At 43.2% G+C, this 18,450-nt stretch overlaps 1 protein-coding gene across 15 annotated transcripts in view; it reads left to right on the forward strand.

Annotated features, from left to right (window-relative positions):
• Positions 1-18,450, forward strand: part of LOC126247140 (synaptopodin-2) — a 420,967-nt gene that overhangs the window by 167,159 nt on the left and 235,358 nt on the right. For all 15 annotated transcript variants that reach the window (XM_049948459.1, XM_049948460.1, XM_049948464.1 and 12 more), the window contains one exon: positions 4,238-4,381. In XM_049948459.1, coding sequence (XP_049804416.1) covers positions 4,238-4,381 — 144 coding nt within the window. The remainder of the gene's footprint in view (positions 1-4,237; positions 4,382-18,450) is intronic.

Here is an 18,450-nt window from a genome sequence, read left to right on the forward strand (position 1 = left end):
ACTTTATTCAACATGCAAACGTCACTGCAGATATTCAGATTTAGGTTATGACACGTTCAATACCCCTGCCATCATTGGCGACGATGTTGTGCAGACGAACAGCGAAATTCTGCATGACCCGCTGAAGTGTAGGAACTTCGATGCTGTCGATGATCTCATCAGTGGCTGTTTTCAGCTCAGCAGTGGTTTTGAGGTTACTGCTATACGTCTTGTCTTTAGTATAGCCCAACAAAAAGGAGTCGCATTTGCTTGATAATATAGCGGCCAATCGAGGTCCGTGCCAGTGGCCTCTGGGTATCCCAGAACCAGAATGCGGTCCCCAAAGGGCTCCTCCAGGACATCAAACAATCTCCTGCTTCGATGGAGACGAGCCCCGTCTTGCATGAACCTCAGCTTGTCGAAATCAGAGTCACTTTGGATAATTGGGATGGAGTAATCTTCCAAAACCTTCACGCACCATTCGGTAGTCACCGTGCTATCAAGGAATACCGCTCCGATTATTCCGTGACTGGACATTGCACACGACACAGTCAGCCGTTGAGGGTGAAGAGACTTCCCGACTGCTAAATTCGGATTCTCAGTCCCCCAAATGCGCCAGTTTTGCTTGTTGGCGAACACATCCAAACGAAAATTGGCTCCGTCGCTAAACCATACAGCGCATACTAATTCCCATCATGCCCCGCGGCCAACCGTGTAGTTACGGCGCAAACCGTTCTGAACTTATAACGATTTTACTTCATATACTTCAATAATTCTCACCCTGTACAAAGAGTATGCGAAAGAACTTGCTCCTCTTGTAGCAGCAGTCTGCCATTAAGTCGCTGGAGGAGTAAACTGCTCCTAATGATCGGGAAAAAAAAATGAGCAGACCATTCCTATTTTCAAGAAAAATCTAACAGACGTACAGAAGTATAAGCTTAAATTACTGACGACAGTCTATTATAGAATTTTAGAACGCGTTTTATGCTCTTATTATGGCTTCTCTGGTGACCGGAAATCACCTCTGTTGGAATCAACATGGACTCCGCAAACAACGATCACGTAAAATCTAGCTCGCTCTTCGTACACGGACCTAGAAAGGAGTACTTTCCAGCGCCCAAGTTGATGTGTGTTCCTTTGCTTCCAAAAGGCGTTCAGTACGGTTCCTCTGTGTCGTCTGGTGAATACGAGAGCACGGTGATGTGTACGGGTCGTCTGAGTACAAGGGCTCGCACACGTATTAGATTTTGATGCTGCGAGGTGGGCGGAAGAACTGTGACAGTGCAAACAAATTATTGACACACAAATACGAGTATACACTTCATTGCACTGCAGTAAATAACTTAAGTTGTACAGCAACTCGTCGGATGTGCTTGCGGACAGATACAAGTAAGAGTGGCCTGTTAAGGCCTGAGTCATTGAATACAATGTAAATAAGACTATGTCCGTCCTGGCCTCCATACTGTCAATCACTAAGCCCCTATGCGAAGGTTTAAGGCTACTTCACTTGTAGACTAAGTCTCACAGGCTGCTCTTCATTACGAACTGTAGTTACGAACTGCAACCCTGGAACTCCGTACTAGAACTGTCGTAAGCTAATGCCGAACATGAACCGTCCGTTTCTGCGTGTGGTCACCGCTTATCACACTGCGGAAGTCATCTCATTGGCAGCGGCGAGGAGGTTGCTGATTAGGCCGCATGTGTGGTTGGCGGCGAATTTCAAAGCGCCGCCAGTGGCAACACTCGGAAACTATCTCAGCGCCAACTCCGGTTGCGTCCATTGGCGAGGACACAACACACGGAATATCAAATCAACTCCGATAGTGGACTCTAGAGCTTTTAGCAATTAGAACTGTGGGTGACATTCTTAACAGAAAGAAATACTTAGACCTAAAATTTCTAGGGTACTCCAGGGAAAATTTGTAGAACCGTTACTGTTTACAATACATACACTACTGGCCATTAAAATTGCTACACCAAGAAGAAATGCAGATGATAACGGGTATTCATTGGATAAATATATTATACTAGAACTTACATGTGATTACACTTTCACCCAATTTGGGTGCATACATCCTGAGAAATCGGTACCCAGAACAACCACCACTGGCCGTAATAATGGCCTTAATACGCCTGGGCATTGAGTCAAACAGAGCTTGGATGGCGTGTACAGGTACAGCTGCCCATGCAGCTTCAACACGATACCACATTTCATAAAGAGTAACTGGCGTATTGTGACGAGCCATTTGCTCGGCCGCCATTGACCAAACGTTTTCAATTGGAGAGAGATCTGGAGAATGTGCTGGCCAGGGCAGCAGTCGAACATTTTCTGTATCCAGAAAGGCCCGCACAGGACCTGCAACACGCGGTCGTGCATTATCCTGCAGAAATGTAGGGCTTCGCAGGGATCAAATGAAGGGTAGAGCCACGGGTCGTAACACATCTCAAATGTAACGTCCACTGCTGTCAATGCGAACAAGAGATGACCGAGACGTGTAACCAATGGCACCCCATACCAGTATGGCGATTACGAATATACACTTCCAATGTGCGATCACCGCGATGTCGCCAAACACGAATGCGACCATCATGATTCTGTAAACAGAACCTGGATTCATCCGAAAAAATGACGTTTTGCTATTTGTGCACCCAGGTTCATCGCTGAGTACACCATCGCAGGCGCTCCTGTCTGTGATGCAGCGTTAAGGGTAATCGCAGCCATGGTCTCCGAGCTGATAGTCCATGCTGCTGCAAACGTCGTCGAACTGTTCGTGCAGATGGTTGTTGTCTTGCAAACGTCCCCATCTGTTGACTCACGGATCGAGACGTGGCTCACGATCCGTTACAGCCACGCGGATAAGATGCCTGTCATCTCGACTGCTAGTGATACGAGGCCGTTGGGATCCAGCACAGCGTTCCGTATTACCCTCCTGAACCCACCGATTCCATATTCTGCTAACAGTCATTGGATCTCGACCAACGCGAGCAGCACCGACACGATACGATAAACCGCAATCGCGATAGGCTACAACCCGAACTTTATCAAAGTCGGAAACGTGATGGTACGCATTTCTCCTCCTTACACGAGGCATCACAACAACGTTTCACCAGGCAACGCCGGTCAACTGCTGTTTGTGTATGAGAAATCACTTGGAAACTTTCCTCATGTCAGCACGTTGTAGGTGTCGCCACCGGTGCCAACCTTGTGTGAATGCTCTGAAAAGCCAATCATTTGCATATAACAGCATATTCTTCCTGTTGGTTAAATTTCGCGTCTGTAGGACGTCATCTTCGTGGTGTAGCAATTTTAATGGCCAGTAGTGTATAAATGACATAATGGATAATAATGGAAACTCCATGAGGCTGGTATTTTATGTAGAGAAGTCGTAACGCTAAAAAATTGTTCCAAATAACATGAAGTGTCAGCTCTTGGTGTTGGGACTAGCAAATGACCCTCAACATAAATAAATTTAATGTATACCGCATAAGTAACCGAAATGATCTGTCATTGTATGAATACACAACTACCGAACAAGCTCTGGAAGCAATCACAACCATTACATATCTGAGAGTTTGCGTATGGAATGGTTTAAAGTGGAACGACTGCATAAAACTTATCATACAAATAGTAGATGCCAGGGAGATTTATCGGAAGAATCCTCACGAAGTGTAGGCAGCTTACAAAGCCGTCGTTCCACGATACTTCGAAAATGCTTGTCAGCCAGGGATCCGTACCAGAGAAGACTGGTAGAGGATACAGAGAAGTCCACAAGAAGTGCGACGCCTTTCGTCACAGGTTCGTTTAGCCAGCATGAATCCGTCAAGGAGATGCTCAGCCAGCTTTAGCGGCAGACGCTGTAACAGGGGCGTTCTGCATCACGGAGTGGTTTACTGCTAAAATTCCGAGAGCCTACGTTTCTAGTCAACCATACATTGCTTCTTCCTACGTGTATCGCGCGAAAAGACCTTGTAGGTAAAGTCAAGGCGATTTGAGCTCAGACCGGGGCTTATCGGCAATCGTTCTTGAACAGGAAAGCGTGAAAGTGATAGACGTACTCAAAATACCCTCCGCCGTTTACCATAAGGTAGTTCGCAGCGTATAAGTGCAGATGTACTAGATGATTCGCGATCGCACACCCATGCAGCCGAATGTGCTGAACACATCTTCCTAAACGTTTCCTACATTACGTGGTCTGCCACTGATTACGTTCACCAGCATGGTCAGAACGCGAAACTTAATCAGCTGTGGTTGTCGCAGGACGAGCCCCTGGACGACAATGGCAACCAAGTGGCTGAGGCGCCGCCGCCGCAGCAGCAGCAGCCGCCAGCAGTCACCAGCTACTCCAGGGAGGTCACGCAGGAGAGCTTCGTCCGCCAGCAGGACGGACAGGTCGTCGAACAGGTAAGTGCTTCCCTTTCTGCCTCATTATCTGCGCCACCCGTGTCATCAGATCAATATTGGTGCATACAGGCAGTAGAAAACAAAGATCAATACCCAATTAAACCGAGTGGACAAAAATCAAGGGACGGGTTGTCCCATTTGAAAATGTGCTGTGTGTGACGTCCGAACATTGTGCGGCCGACAGCCCGAGTGTAGGCTCTATATCTGAGCGGTCTATTACAGATAGCTGTGTTGTAATTGTCGCCAGTCAATCGAATTTGAACGTGGAAAGATAAGCTGCACAGTCGCATTAGTCACAGCATATCGGATACACAAGAATTCGGGTTTCTGTGCACAACAGTGTCTTCGGTGGGCCTTCAGTATCGCTGAAACAGTCTTTCTATATGTGTAAGTCACATCACAGGACGACAGTTACCTCGCCACCGATTTGCATCTTGGGGGTCAGGAATCCATTTCTACCGTCACTGTACTAAGACAACACACAGCATAGGCTTCGTTAGCCTACGACAGAGCCGTGCGCCGTTGCCTTTCTACGACTTTTGTCCACTCAGGTTAATACGGTGTAGGACCTCGTTTAACAACCTAAAATGGTTAAATCCTCCAGCATAGCGATGCCTAGAGGAGGTCAAACAAATGTGATACTCGCATTATTCCTTATGTAAAATAAGTTCTTTGAGAGATGCTGAAGAACCATAAATATAATTACAATTGTTTTTATAATACAGACCGTGCAATAGGACATTTCGGGTCGTGTCCAAGGAGGGACTTTTCTTCACACAAGACCCTTTCAGCTATTGAGAACAATACCTGCGCTGCCGAATACATATGGCCACCTGAAATGGTTCCATGCACCTCCAAGCGAGGTGGGATAGTGGTTAGTACACTGGACGAGCAGTCGGGAGGACGACGGTTCAAATCCGCGTCCAACCATCCTCGTTTAGGCTTTCCGTGATTTCCTCAATCACTCCAGGCAAATTCCCGAATGGTTCCTGTCACAGAGCATGCTGACTGCCTCCACCCTTGAAACAATCCGAGAAATATAAACTTTCTTCGTTTTCATACACCTCTGTGGCTGTATTTCGTTTCAGTGTGTATCCACAAAACCTTCCGAAAGCTATGACTGTTCACAACATTACAGAACTTCCGTCATGTTTCACGGTCCGAAGAGAGTCTGGATTTCACCCTTCATATTGAGTTGTCACTAAGTAAACACATGTTCGCAGTATGTAACAGCATGAAAGTCGACTCATCGGACGTATTTTCCTATTGGTCGGTAGTCCACGTTTCGTGTTACACGCATCGCTGTAGCTTTATCCTTGCGTGTATCTGGTATACGGGAGACCTACTGATGTAGAACAATGAGCAGTACGCTACATTATTAGACGGGAGGGGTTTGGGGTGGGGTCGGGGTGATTCACACCCGAAATGGATCAGTGCACCTGACAGTCTCCTACGTTCTGTCCAACTACAGCTGGCTCCCCTCACTGTCGCTGTCTCCCTCTTGCTTCTCTTATTGCTACTACCTCATTCATTCCTTCCCACTGCTGCTGTCTCTTCTCACTTTCACTCTTGCTCGTTGTCATTGTCATATACTCTCTCTCTCTCATTGTCACTGGTTCTCAACCACATTCACTTTCTCCTTTTCTTTGTTCCTCTCCCACAGGCATTGTCTCCTTCACTGTCTTCTACTGTTACTGTGTCCTTCTCTTTCTCTCAAACTACCATTGTCTCCTTCGCTTTTTCTATACCACAATCACTGTCTCAGATGCAGAGAATGGCTGCAGCGGTAGCTGAAAGTTACAATTTCGGCCATAGCATCTGTGATTGGCTCTGAGGCCGCCTCAGTATGACCATCACCTAAAGCTTTGTCTGCTGCAAGCGCAGATGGAGACAAATTGTTCCCTCTCTGGAGCTCTAAGATCAAGTCCCGACACGCTTGCCTTAGAAAAAATCTTGCTAGTTCTGGCAGCACTGGATTTTCGTTCACCAATCTCTGTGGGGCTTCCAAGTTCTGTCCAAAGAAAAATTTATGAAAATATTACCAGTCTCCTCCTTCTTAAAAAATCTGCGGTGATTAACCCGTAACATACATTTCTCCATCAGAGCAGGTGAGAAAGCAAACAAACCTCTCCCACTACTAGGTTGTTTCCACGTTTGTCCCATTGATAGCAGCTGCACGTAGACACTCGGGAGTTGTCATTCCTGCTACAAAAATAATTTTGGTGAGCCAATTCTGGGCTGTCTTACAAAACATAACATCAATTAATGCTAATCTATTTTGAGTGTGCCAGATTCCTCTCGTGCTTTCCTATTCCCGTGCAGTTCACTATCTTTTCAGAACGCGTTCTTGTAGCTGTCCTCACGTTGCGAGTTTACATCTTGCCGAGTTCTGCCTCCCGTCCTCTGGTGCGACTGTGCTCTATTATCCCAAATAGCTCCTGTCGCCCAGAGCATACCTGCCAGGAACGCTGCCTTTTAACGAAAAACAGTTTTAGGAGGCGCTTGCTATTCTACCCCTTTGACCCTCGCGTTGTCGCAGTCAGCCAGCAGACTCAGCTCACAGAAAAATTGCACAAATCCTTCACCACCATATACAAATAAAATGAAAAAAATACTTATTATATTTACAACCATTGGTGTTTGTTTCAGTTACATACATACTTTCATGTATCGCTTGTGATTTGAATTGACATGGTAGTCTAACGTGAGTAGTGGGTTATTAATAAGATTATGGAGAAGCTTTGGGAAAAACTGTCCCGTAATATTCCCCACTGCTGAAAACTTTTCTTCTAGTCGTTTTTCACCTTTTTACCCTTTGGGGGAAGTGCAAGAAAACTTCCGTTCTAAACTGCTCTGACGTTACCTATGAGATGATCAGACTGACGTAATTTGTCACAATCTAACACCACACATGAGGCTGAAAACAGTCACGTACTAATACAAACAAGCAGTATCTCAGTGAGTCGAGCAGTCCCGTTTCGTTTTTGCCGGAGCTCATTTTGCTATGATTCTTAAGCCGCAAAACTGTATGATAATGTCTAGAGGCTCCCCTGGCAGAATAAGGACGAACGTGGAGGGGGTGCTGACAACAGGACGAATAACGTATCAAGTGAACAGGCGGCTGCTCTGTATTTTTTAGTTCGCCAGATGTAAGGAAAGTGATATCCAGCTTCAAACTTACGATACTTGACCTTTTTTTCAGGGAATATGCAAATATGTGATTTCTCCTGACCACCTGTTAAAAAGTCAACACGTTCTGTGGCCTGCGGCCAGATATTTTAGCGGAAGTAAGAACCATTTATACCTTTCATATCTCATGTAACCCTGTTTGACCGCTGGCCGCTGTGGCCGAGCGGCTCTAGGCGCTTCAGTCTGGAACCGTGCGACCGCCACGGTCGCAGGTTCGAATCCTGCCTCGGGCATGGATGTGTGTGATGTCCTTAGGTTAGTTAGGTTTAAGTAGTTCTAAGTTCTAGGGGACTGATGACCTGAGACGCTAAGTCCCATAGTGCTCAGAGCCATTTGCACCATTTGAACCGTTTTGACCATCGCCGATGTTGCATGGAATCCAATATGCAGATTTAATCTTTGGTTATGTATAAGCTGTCTAAAATTAGACACTGACGATTACGATACCTTAAGATTTGGTAGATATCATCGTAAGCTGCTAAATATAACAAGACAATGCTAAACAAATCCATTAAAAAAATCTCGTAAACAGATAATCTACGATACCTGGTGAACCTTCTACACTGAGGTGATACAAGTCATAGGATGGCAATACGCACATATGCAGATGACGGCAGTGCCGCGTACACAAGGTGTGAAAGGGCAGTGCATTCGTGGAGCTCTCGTTTGTACTCAGACGATTCATGTGAAAAGGTTTCCGTCGTGATTATGGCCGCATGACGGGAATTAACAGACTTCAAACGCGGCATATTAGTTGCAGCTAGACGCATGAGATATGCCATTTCCGAAATCGTTGGAGAATTCAGTATTCCGGAATCCACAGTGTCAAGAGTGTACCGAGAACAGCTGTAATTGCTGAAATGTATTTCTCATGACGACCATTTTCGACCGTCAGGGCATTTTCAAGTATTTCACGCAAGCCACTTAATGTGTAAACCAGTTGTTGAACATTTGAGAATGGACTACTCACCGAAACCAGTAGTGATGGGAAATACACATCTAGAGCTGTGTGATCTATTCAGAGTTACTACGATTAATTCAACCAGGTTTCGAGAATGCTTCCTTTGATCGTGGTAGCTTTGGATATGTAGATCTAGAACCACGCTAGACACTTTTGCTAAAACCAAAGTTAAGTCCTATACCTGTTTTACCCCAAGGCAATATGAAATCCATACTGTGGAAGAAATTTAGAGAAAAAATATATTTAATACTAAACCAAACACATGAAAAGTGCGACACCCCGCCTCGAAAGTCCACACGAGAGTTCAGATGCTGCCGGGTGCGCTTCTAATTCTATCTTCTCGGGCTTTTGTCCGCGGCTGAAACACGATGCGTCCCTATAGAAAGCAACAAATCCCAGAGTCGCTCCAAAGCCAATGAACGACTCCTCGTCTGGCTGCTTCAAACAGTCTGACGGTGTTTGGGTTAGCAACGACAGCAGACCAAATACCTCGACGCGGTGCTGGTACTTTCAGTCGCTCAAAGACACGGCGCTCGTCACTGGAACAGGAACGCTGTGACTGTTTATTTTACAGCTATAAACAACAACATGCTTTACACCAAACACATCTCTGACATACATGTGCGACTGGAAAGAAGAGTACGGAATTCGTATAAAAAAAGAGCCTGAGGAAGTAACCCATTCTCATGTACGTGCTGGATGTCTCTAAGAAAAAAATGAAAGTCAATACGAAATCAAGATAATTGGCTCCAAAGCTTGTACTAAGGTTCTTCGTTACTTGCGCTCGATAATATGACTGTTTGATCGCAGAAGTAATAAAACATGTATGGATGAATGAACGGTTAGATAATACACAATAGTTACGCAATAAAAATATTTAATTTTACCTACCAACAATTCTTCTGGTTGTAATGCCACAGATAAAGATGGTGTCTTGATAATAACAAAAAAATTCGTTATTCAATTCCTATGTAATAAATAATTCAGCAAGTATTCCTTGCAATTATTATTATTTTTCATTCATAAATGTACGCAAAAATAAAATACATAAATGAGTCGTAATATAATGACCCTGGTATAAACATCAGTAGCGTTAAAAATGAAAGGTTAAAACCAAGTTTAAGATATATTATGATAATAACTGCGAGCCAGGATTCCTTATCTCAAATTTATACCTCTTTTCTGAGCCTCTGTGGCACCGTCACGGGAACATCTCGTGTATATGTAACACACTGGCGCATTTGACACCACATTCTGTTGAAATGAGAAATCAACGCTTAGGGCCTATATGAAATTTCACATTTCCGCTCATTTTTCTGTGCATATTGTGCTAGAACGGTTCAGTTTTTCAATCCCTAAAGCAGTCAATGAATTGGTGTTACATCTGTTTTCGGCCATAATTTATATTTTTAAGTTTCTTTGAATATTCCGTCCTAGGAAATACTTCGTTAGCTTGCATCATCACCTCTAACTTGCATTGTATACTGTTCATGTATTTGCAACAATATCATTCCCGAGTCTCGCATTTACAGTTACGTTGATTCAAATTATTCCTCTATATACCTCGAAATTAAAGTCATCCGGTGGAACACTATCTCGAATGGCAGTTGACATCAAATCAGAAGCTACGGAAGTCTTCCCTCCTGCCGGAGGTTCGAGTCCTCCCTCGGGCATGGGTGTATCTGTTGTTCGTTGCGTAAGTTAGTTTAAGGTAGTTTAAGTAGTGTGTAAGTCTAGGGACCGATGACCTCAGCAGTTTGGTCCCTTAAGAATTCACACACATTTTTTTACGAAAGTCTTCACTGCTCCAGTCATTAAAGCAAGTTCAAATAAACATTTGGATAACACAAATGGTTAAAATTCACCATACCTCTACCTTGTAAGACTTACTCAGTCAACAACACATAAATGATGCGACCAAAAAGTTGAAAATGGGAAAAGCATCTGGACTAGATGGAGTATTCCCTTATTTTATTCCACAGATTGGAATACGTGGAAGAATATGGTTCACGAGGTTTTTTTAATATTTTAAACACTGGGAATATTTCTGCTGACTGAGGCACACTCCGACAGTTTCGAGACTGGATTAAAAAAAAAGTGACAAGTCAAAATGGTTGTTTTAACACTTCAGATACTCCACATATCCTCCCCCACTTGAGTTGAAAGTACAGAACCTCCATGCAATTATGTGAAACTGCGCCACATTGGTTGGAATGTCGAGTATGTAGAGAAAGCGTTGCCCAACCATGCGAATTTCTGCACTTCGTCGTTTTGTGGTAGGTTATTATTGATAATATCAAATCTTGTCAGATGTGATGATTTTTTCCAGAAAAAATTTCCACGTTTAGGATTTCAAAAGAAGTCGCCGCATACGTCCACGCCTTGTTGTTTTTGTTAAGGAGTCAAGATCTGTGGGTCAAACTTTGCACACACTTTTCTCTTCTTCAAAAGATTCTGGAGAATGTCTTGAACACTTGATTTAGTACCGTTGATCCACTGCGATTTTTAACACAAGCACATTGACACATTACGGTCACTACGATCGCACGTCCACTACTTAACACCACCTGCTCACAACTGTAGGGGCGAATGAACATCAGTTAACTCAAGCGCCGATCGTAGTTAATTGCGTTGATGGCGCTTATACTGCAGGAATAAAATCAGCCTCGGTATATTCTTGATTGACGCACTGATAGTTCATGTCTTAATGATATTTAAATGCGGAATGGAGACTATGCATCAAGCTATAGACTTATACCATTATTCAGCTGTTTCATACTCCTTGAATGTTTACTACTCAGGAGTAGAACACCAGCTTTAGCATACCAAATATATTTCCAAGCAAAGCAAGCTGTTGTGAACAGGTGCTAGCACTAACATCTTACATCGAATCTGGATTCACCTGTAGCTTAACTGTCTACAAGCTACACGTATGGTACAGTATGTCTGGATGGACCCTGGCTAAACTCAAAACGTGTGCACGAAGCAAAAAACTGACCACTCTAATTAAAAATTTCCAGCACATCGCAAGAATATCTTTCAAAGCAAATAAAGATTACCCCGAAGTTCCTACATTAATGCCAGTGATATTCAACTTGAATACGACTGACTTGTCTGACACAGCTACCGTCGATTTCTGTTCCCGGCCGAATCGTTCTGTCTATATGTGAAGGATAATCTCAGGAACTACTGAAGAGATTTTGATATAGTTTGGGGGTAATAGATTGACTGATTCACGTTGACGGTTTGTATATACAGGCTGCCCTAGGAGGAATAGTCAGTATTCATGGAAATGAGACGAACGATAATTCGAAGCGAGAATATCTAGTGCGCCGACCGCGGTGGTCTCGTGGTTCTAGGCGCTCAGTCCGGAACCGCGCGACTGCTACGGTCGCAGGTTCGAATCCTGCCTCGGGCATGGATGTGTGTGATGTCCTTAGGTTAGTTAGGTTTAAATAGTTCTAAGTTCTAGGGGACTGATGACCACAGATGTTAAGTCCCATAGTGCTCAGAGCCATTTGAGCCATTTTTGAGAATATCTAGTAAATGTAGGCTCTAAAATGTATAGCTTCAGAGCTATGTGAACTTCTTTATCTTCGATGCTGTGAAACAGAGCTCTTCCACCGCAGCCTCTCTCTTTCCATGTTTCAGGCATTAAAATGCTTACCATAAGAGCTATGAGCACTTGTGTTTCACAGTAGCAAAGATTTACAACTGCTGATACCTCTTAAGGTATGCACTTTAGAGCTTAAGTTTACACCACATATTTTTTCTTGTTTTGGTCCACACTAAAACCCCTCAAAATATGGAAAGCAAAGAGCTTGCAGTAGAAGTCTGTTCCACAATATCGAAGATGAACAAGTGCTCCTAGCTCTTACGGTATGTTTCGAATGATTGTTCCTGGCATATCTATGACAACTGACCATTCCTTCTGGGACGCACTGTATATTTTGTTACCTCTAATCAAACAAGTCGAACGACTGTAGGTACTTGGTGGTACCCGTGCGAAGCACGGCAGGTCGCTATTGTTGTGTAGTAATGATCTGGAAGACAGTATCAATAATAACGTCAGACTTTTTACAGATGATGCAGTTGTCTATAATGAAATCAAATGTTGGTAAGATTAGAAAGAGATGCAAAGATTGATAACTTGCACTAAAAGTTCAGAAATGTAAAATTTGCGCTTCACAGTATACAGAAAAGTAGTATCCTATGGATCCAAAATTAATGAGTCATAGCTGGAGTATAAAGACCTGGTTGCAGTCTGAAGAGGTGTGAAATGGAATGATCATATAGGCTCAGTTGTAGGTAAAACAGGTGATAGGCTTCGGTTCATTGGTAAAATACTGGTAAACTACAATAAGTATGCAAAGAAGATTGCTCACAAAACAATCGTACTACCAATCTTTGAATATTATTCTCGCGTGTAGGACCGTTACATATTGGACTAACAGGGGATACTGTACGTGTGCAAAGAAGGGCAGCACGACTGGTCATAGGTTGGTTCGATCCATGGGAGAGAGTCACGCAGATGCTACAAAACCTAAAATGATCAACACTTGAAGATAGGCGCCAACTGTCACGCGAAAGCCTACTTACCAAGTTTCAAGTAGCAGTATTAAGTTAGGAATCTTGGAATATACTACAGCGCTCTGCATATCGCTCTAGTAGAAACAGTGAAGACGTGATTAGACAATTACAGCGCGCACAAAGGGAGTTAAGCAGTCATTCCTCCAGAGCAACAAGCGCGATTTGATTAGGAAGAAACCTTAATATGTGGCAAAAACAAAAGACCTCTGCCGTACATTTACATTGTTTTCCAGAGTATAGATGTATATGTAGACTGATCACTCAACTAGCAACGAAAGGTAGATATACGCCATCCAGACATCAGTAAGTGAACATTAATATGAGGTGTGTCCACCCCTCGCCTATATGACGACTTGAACTCTGCTGAGGACACTTTCAACGAGATGTCTGAATGTCTGTGGAGGAATTGCCGCCAATCGTCCTCAAGAGACGAAACCAGAGAAGGTAGTGATGTTGAATGCTGGAGAGTCGAACGAAGTCGACATTCGAACTTATCCCAAAAGTGTTCCATTGGGGACTCTGGACAGGAGTGTCCATTTCAGAAATGTCACTGTCCAAAAACCATTGCCTCTCTTATGCTGCTCTGTTACAGGCACATGTCATGCTCATTCAAACAATAATTATCTCTTCAAGAGCCGAAAGCACAGAAGGTAGCGATGTTGAATCCCAGGGTGTGGAACGAAGTCGACGTTCGAACTCGTCCCAAATGTGTTCCATTGGGGACTCCATTATCTCTCTCAACTGTTCCTCTACTATATGCAGTATAGAACAGTGAGCCTATCCTCCACACTTGGCGTTTTCTTAAGCGCAATAAACGGATCATACCCTAATCACGAAGAAAAACCATACCGTAGTACCACCTTCTCTGTACCTCACTGCAGGTACTACACACGACGGCAGGTAACATTCTCCAGGCATCCGCTAACCCGGAACCCTTCCATCGGATTGCCACAGAAGACAGCGTGATTCATCACTCCAAATCACTTGTTTCCAGTCCTCCACTAACGAGTGGTGTCGCTCTTTACACCACCTCAGGTATTGCTTAGAGTGACTACAACAGACCTGTGTTTTATGGAGAGCCACTCAACCGTTGTATCCCATTCTTCTCGACTCCCTACGCACAGCCATTGTGCTAGGTGGACCACTCGTAGCATTTTGGAACTCACGAGTGATTCCTTCCACTGATTTCAAGCAGCTTTTTACAACCAACCCACGCTATGGTCGACTGTCCCTGTCAGTCAGTACAAAACGTCTGCGTGTTATTGGTTTTGCTGTGATTGCTCCTTCGCGTTTCCTCTTCTCAATCACATCACCAGCAGTCGAATTGGGCAGCTTCAGAAGCTTGAAATGTCCCTGGAGGATCTGTTACTCAGTTGACATCCAATGACTAGCCCACGTTGGAAGTTACTGAGCTCTCTATTCTACTGTTGTTGTTTCTCTCCTGACAACCACAATATTCCCCATTTCCTTTTATACTGGCGGGTCCGCCTCTCGTGACACTTAAAGTAGTCAGTTCTGCCTTACACATGGGTGTCCGGATACTTTTTTTTCAGCTAGTGTAGGTCTGTAATCCAAGCCACTAAATTTTGAATTTTGTATGCTTTTATTTTATTTGTACATAGCTTCTGTTCTGTCACGCTAATAAATAAATTCGTCAAAATAACTTTTTTTAGTTTGGTACGTTGTTCACTGTTTTAGCGTAGTACATGAGTGTACAAGATACCATAACAATAAAACTAAATGATCAAGTTCTGACTGATAATTAGCAAGCTGTGAGTACTTTTAACAATCACATTTTAAATGTAGCAGCAAAAGTAGGATTAAATTGTTCAGTTGAAGAAGCAAGAGAATATATTAAAACTCTCAGTCCAAAAAACTTAAACAACCGAAAGTAGCACCAACATCCTTCACTTAAAATAATAGAATTCTAAAAATTCTAAAAACATAAAAACTCATATGGTGTTGATGATATTTCAAACAGAATTCTGAGGATTTCTTCCACTTTAACAAATAATGTACTTAGTGATTCATATAATTCATCACAAGCACAAGGAATTTTTCTAGACAAATTAAAATAGATAATTATTAAACCTTCATAAGAAAGGTAACAAGAAAGACTTAAACAGTTATCGTCCAGTTTCCTTACTGACATTATTTTCTAAAATATTCGAAAAAGTAATGTACTCAAGAGCAGTCTCATACTAAAGTAAGGGCAATTTACTTAGCAGATCAGAGTTTGGTTTTCAGAAGGGTTGCTCGACTGAGATTGCTCTTTATACATTCATTCACCAACTAATAAACTTAAACAGTAACATATCGTCAGTTGGTATGTTTTGTGATCTTTCCAAGGCGTGTGATTGTGTAGATGATCTTAGACTCTTACAGAAACACAAGTTTCACGCAACTGATGGTTTTACACAAAGCTTGTTTCGTATTTAGTTCTGTACAACAAATACAGTCAGCAGATGAACAGGAGTCAGTGAATAGGGTAGAATGCTCCAAATTTTTGGGTATACTTTTTGATGAAAACTTGAGCTAGAAGACGCATATTACTGAGTTTCTCAAACAATTAAGTTCATCTACTTTTACTCTGCGGATAATTACTGATATTAGAAACAAATTAATTAAACTCCTGTCACATTTTGCATATTTCTACTCAATAACCTCTTATGAAATAATTTTCTGGGGTAATTCATCACTTAAAAAGAAAGTACTGATTGCACAAAAGCGAGTAGATAAGAATAATATATGATGTTCACCCAAGGACGTAGGTACTTCTTCAAGGATCTGGGTATTTTAACTGAGCCATCACATTACATATATTAGCTAATGAAATTAGTCATAAGTAATCCGCCACAATTTCAGAAGAACAGTGAGGTACATATCTACAACAGTAGAAGGAAAATGACATTTATTATCCATTATTAAAATGACTCAGAGAGAAATTCAATATTCGGCAACAAAAATTTTTATCATGTGCCCAATACCTTACCATGTCTGACACATAGCAAAGGAAGTTTTAAGTCTAATCTAAAATAATTTCTCCAGGATAACTCATATTCCACTGACAAATTCCTACTTAAAAATTGGTTGCCAATAAACAAATGTTAATGTTAACCCTAATAACATATACATATCCTGTTAACTTCTCGTTCCACATCGTTTCGATAAAAGGACCGTTCATCTTAGCCACGGAAGATGTAACTAACTATTGGGTTAGTGCATAAGTTCGTAGCGCTTTTCCTTCAACCAAAGATACATATAAAGAGATTTTAGTAATCTGTAAAATGTTCTCCTTCACTATTTACAACAGTCTGACAACGCTGGGATAGCTTTCCGATTTCACGATCGCATAAATCACGTGGTTTTGATGGGAAGGACTCGACGAGCTATAAAGAACTTTGTACAGGGAGTTGGGCTCAACCATTCCTTCCTTTTTCTTATGTTAGAATAAGGACACCATATCTCGTCAACAGTAACGGTACAGGATAGGAATGGTCGGTGTTGTTCACGAGCCAGTTGATGACGAGCAAGCAGAGATACACATACGGCCACTCACTGCTTTTTGTGATTTTGGCTTTGTTCATGCGGTACCCACACATCAGATTTCTGAATCTTCCCCACTGCATGCAAATGTCGCAATTTGGCGTAATGATCACAGTTCATCACATTTGTCAGTTCTCGAGTACACAGAAGTGGATCATTGTGGATTACTGTGTTTAAACGATATTCATGTACGCCGGCCGCTGTGGCCGAGCGGTTCTAGGCGCTTCAGTCCGGAACCGCGCTGCTGCTATGGTCGCAGGTTCGAATCCTGCCTCGGGCATGGATGTGTGTGATGTCCTTAGGTTAAGTTAGGTTTAAGTAGTTCTAAGTCTAGGCGACTGATGATATCAGATGTTAAGTCCCATAGTTCTTAGAGCCATCTGAACCATATTCATGTAATCTCGAAAGCCTTCCTGAACGTGGAAAGTCACTAACGTCAAGAAGATCCTGCTTAAAATCAGAAAACCACTTTCTTGCCGAACTCTGTCCAATGACATTATCCCCCTTCAGAGTGCAAAGTTTTTCTGGCTGCCTTCGCTGCTGTCACCCTTCTATTGAACTCAAACAGAAGAATATGTCGAAAATGTTCCTTTTCCACCACTTGACACTCCGATTTCTAACGTCCACAGCTCCAAAAATGACAACATGACAATATGCAAACCCGAATAGCAACAGTGAACTTCAAATAAAAGATGACAATCGATAAATAAACCATAGGAAGCGAAGTACCAATAAGCAAAACAAAAACGCTACGAACTGATGCACCAACCTACACTACTGGCCATTAAAATTGCTACACCACGAAGATAACGTGCTGCAGACACGAAATTTAACCGACAGGAAGAAGATGCTGTGATATGCAAATGATTAGCTTTTCAGAGCATTCACACAAGGTTGGCGCCGGTGGCGACACCCACAACGTGCTGACATGAGGAAAGTTTCCAACCGATTTCTCATACACAAACAGCAGTTGACCGGCGTTGCCTGGTGAAACGTTGTTGTGATGCCTCGTGTAAGGAGGAGAAATACGTACCATCACGTTTAAGACTTTGATAAAGGTCGGATTGTAGCCTATCGCGATTGCGGTTTGTCGTATCGTGACATTGCTGCTCGCGTTGGTCGAGATCCAACGACTGTTAGCAGAATATGGAATCGGTGGTTCAAAATGCTGGTACTCAACTGCTGTGGTCATCAGTCCCCTAGAACGTAGAACTACTTAAACCTAACTAACCTAAGGACATCACACACATCCATGCCCGAGGCAGGATTCGAACCTGCGACCGTAGCAGTCGCACGGTTCCGGACTGCGCGCCTAGAACCACAAGACCACCGCGGCCGGAGGAATCGGTGGGTTCAGCAGGATAATACGGAACGGCGTGCTGGATCCCAACGGCCTCGTATCATTAGCAGTCGAGATGATAGGCATCTTATCCTCATGGCTGTAAAGGATCGTGCAGCCACGTCTCGATCCGTGAGTCAACAGATGGGGCCGTTTGCAAGACAACAACCATCTGCATCTGCACGAACAGTTCGACGACGTTTTCAGCAGCGTGAACTATCAGCTCGGAGACCATGGCTACGGTTACCCTTGACGCTGCATCACAGACAGGAGCGCCTGCGATGGTGTACTCAGCGATGAACCTGGGTGCACAAATGGCAAAACGTCATTTTTTCGGATGACTCCAGGTTCTGTTCACAGCATCATGATGGTCGCATCCGTGTTTGGTGACATTGCGGTGAACGCACATTGGAAGCGTGTATTCGTCATCGCCATACTGGCGTA

The sequence above is a fragment of the Schistocerca nitens genome, chromosome 1, assembly GCF_023898315.1.
Source record: "Schistocerca nitens isolate TAMUIC-IGC-003100 chromosome 1, iqSchNite1.1, whole genome shotgun sequence".
In the NCBI taxonomy this organism is placed as follows: Eukaryota; Metazoa; Arthropoda; class Insecta; order Orthoptera; family Acrididae; genus Schistocerca; species Schistocerca nitens.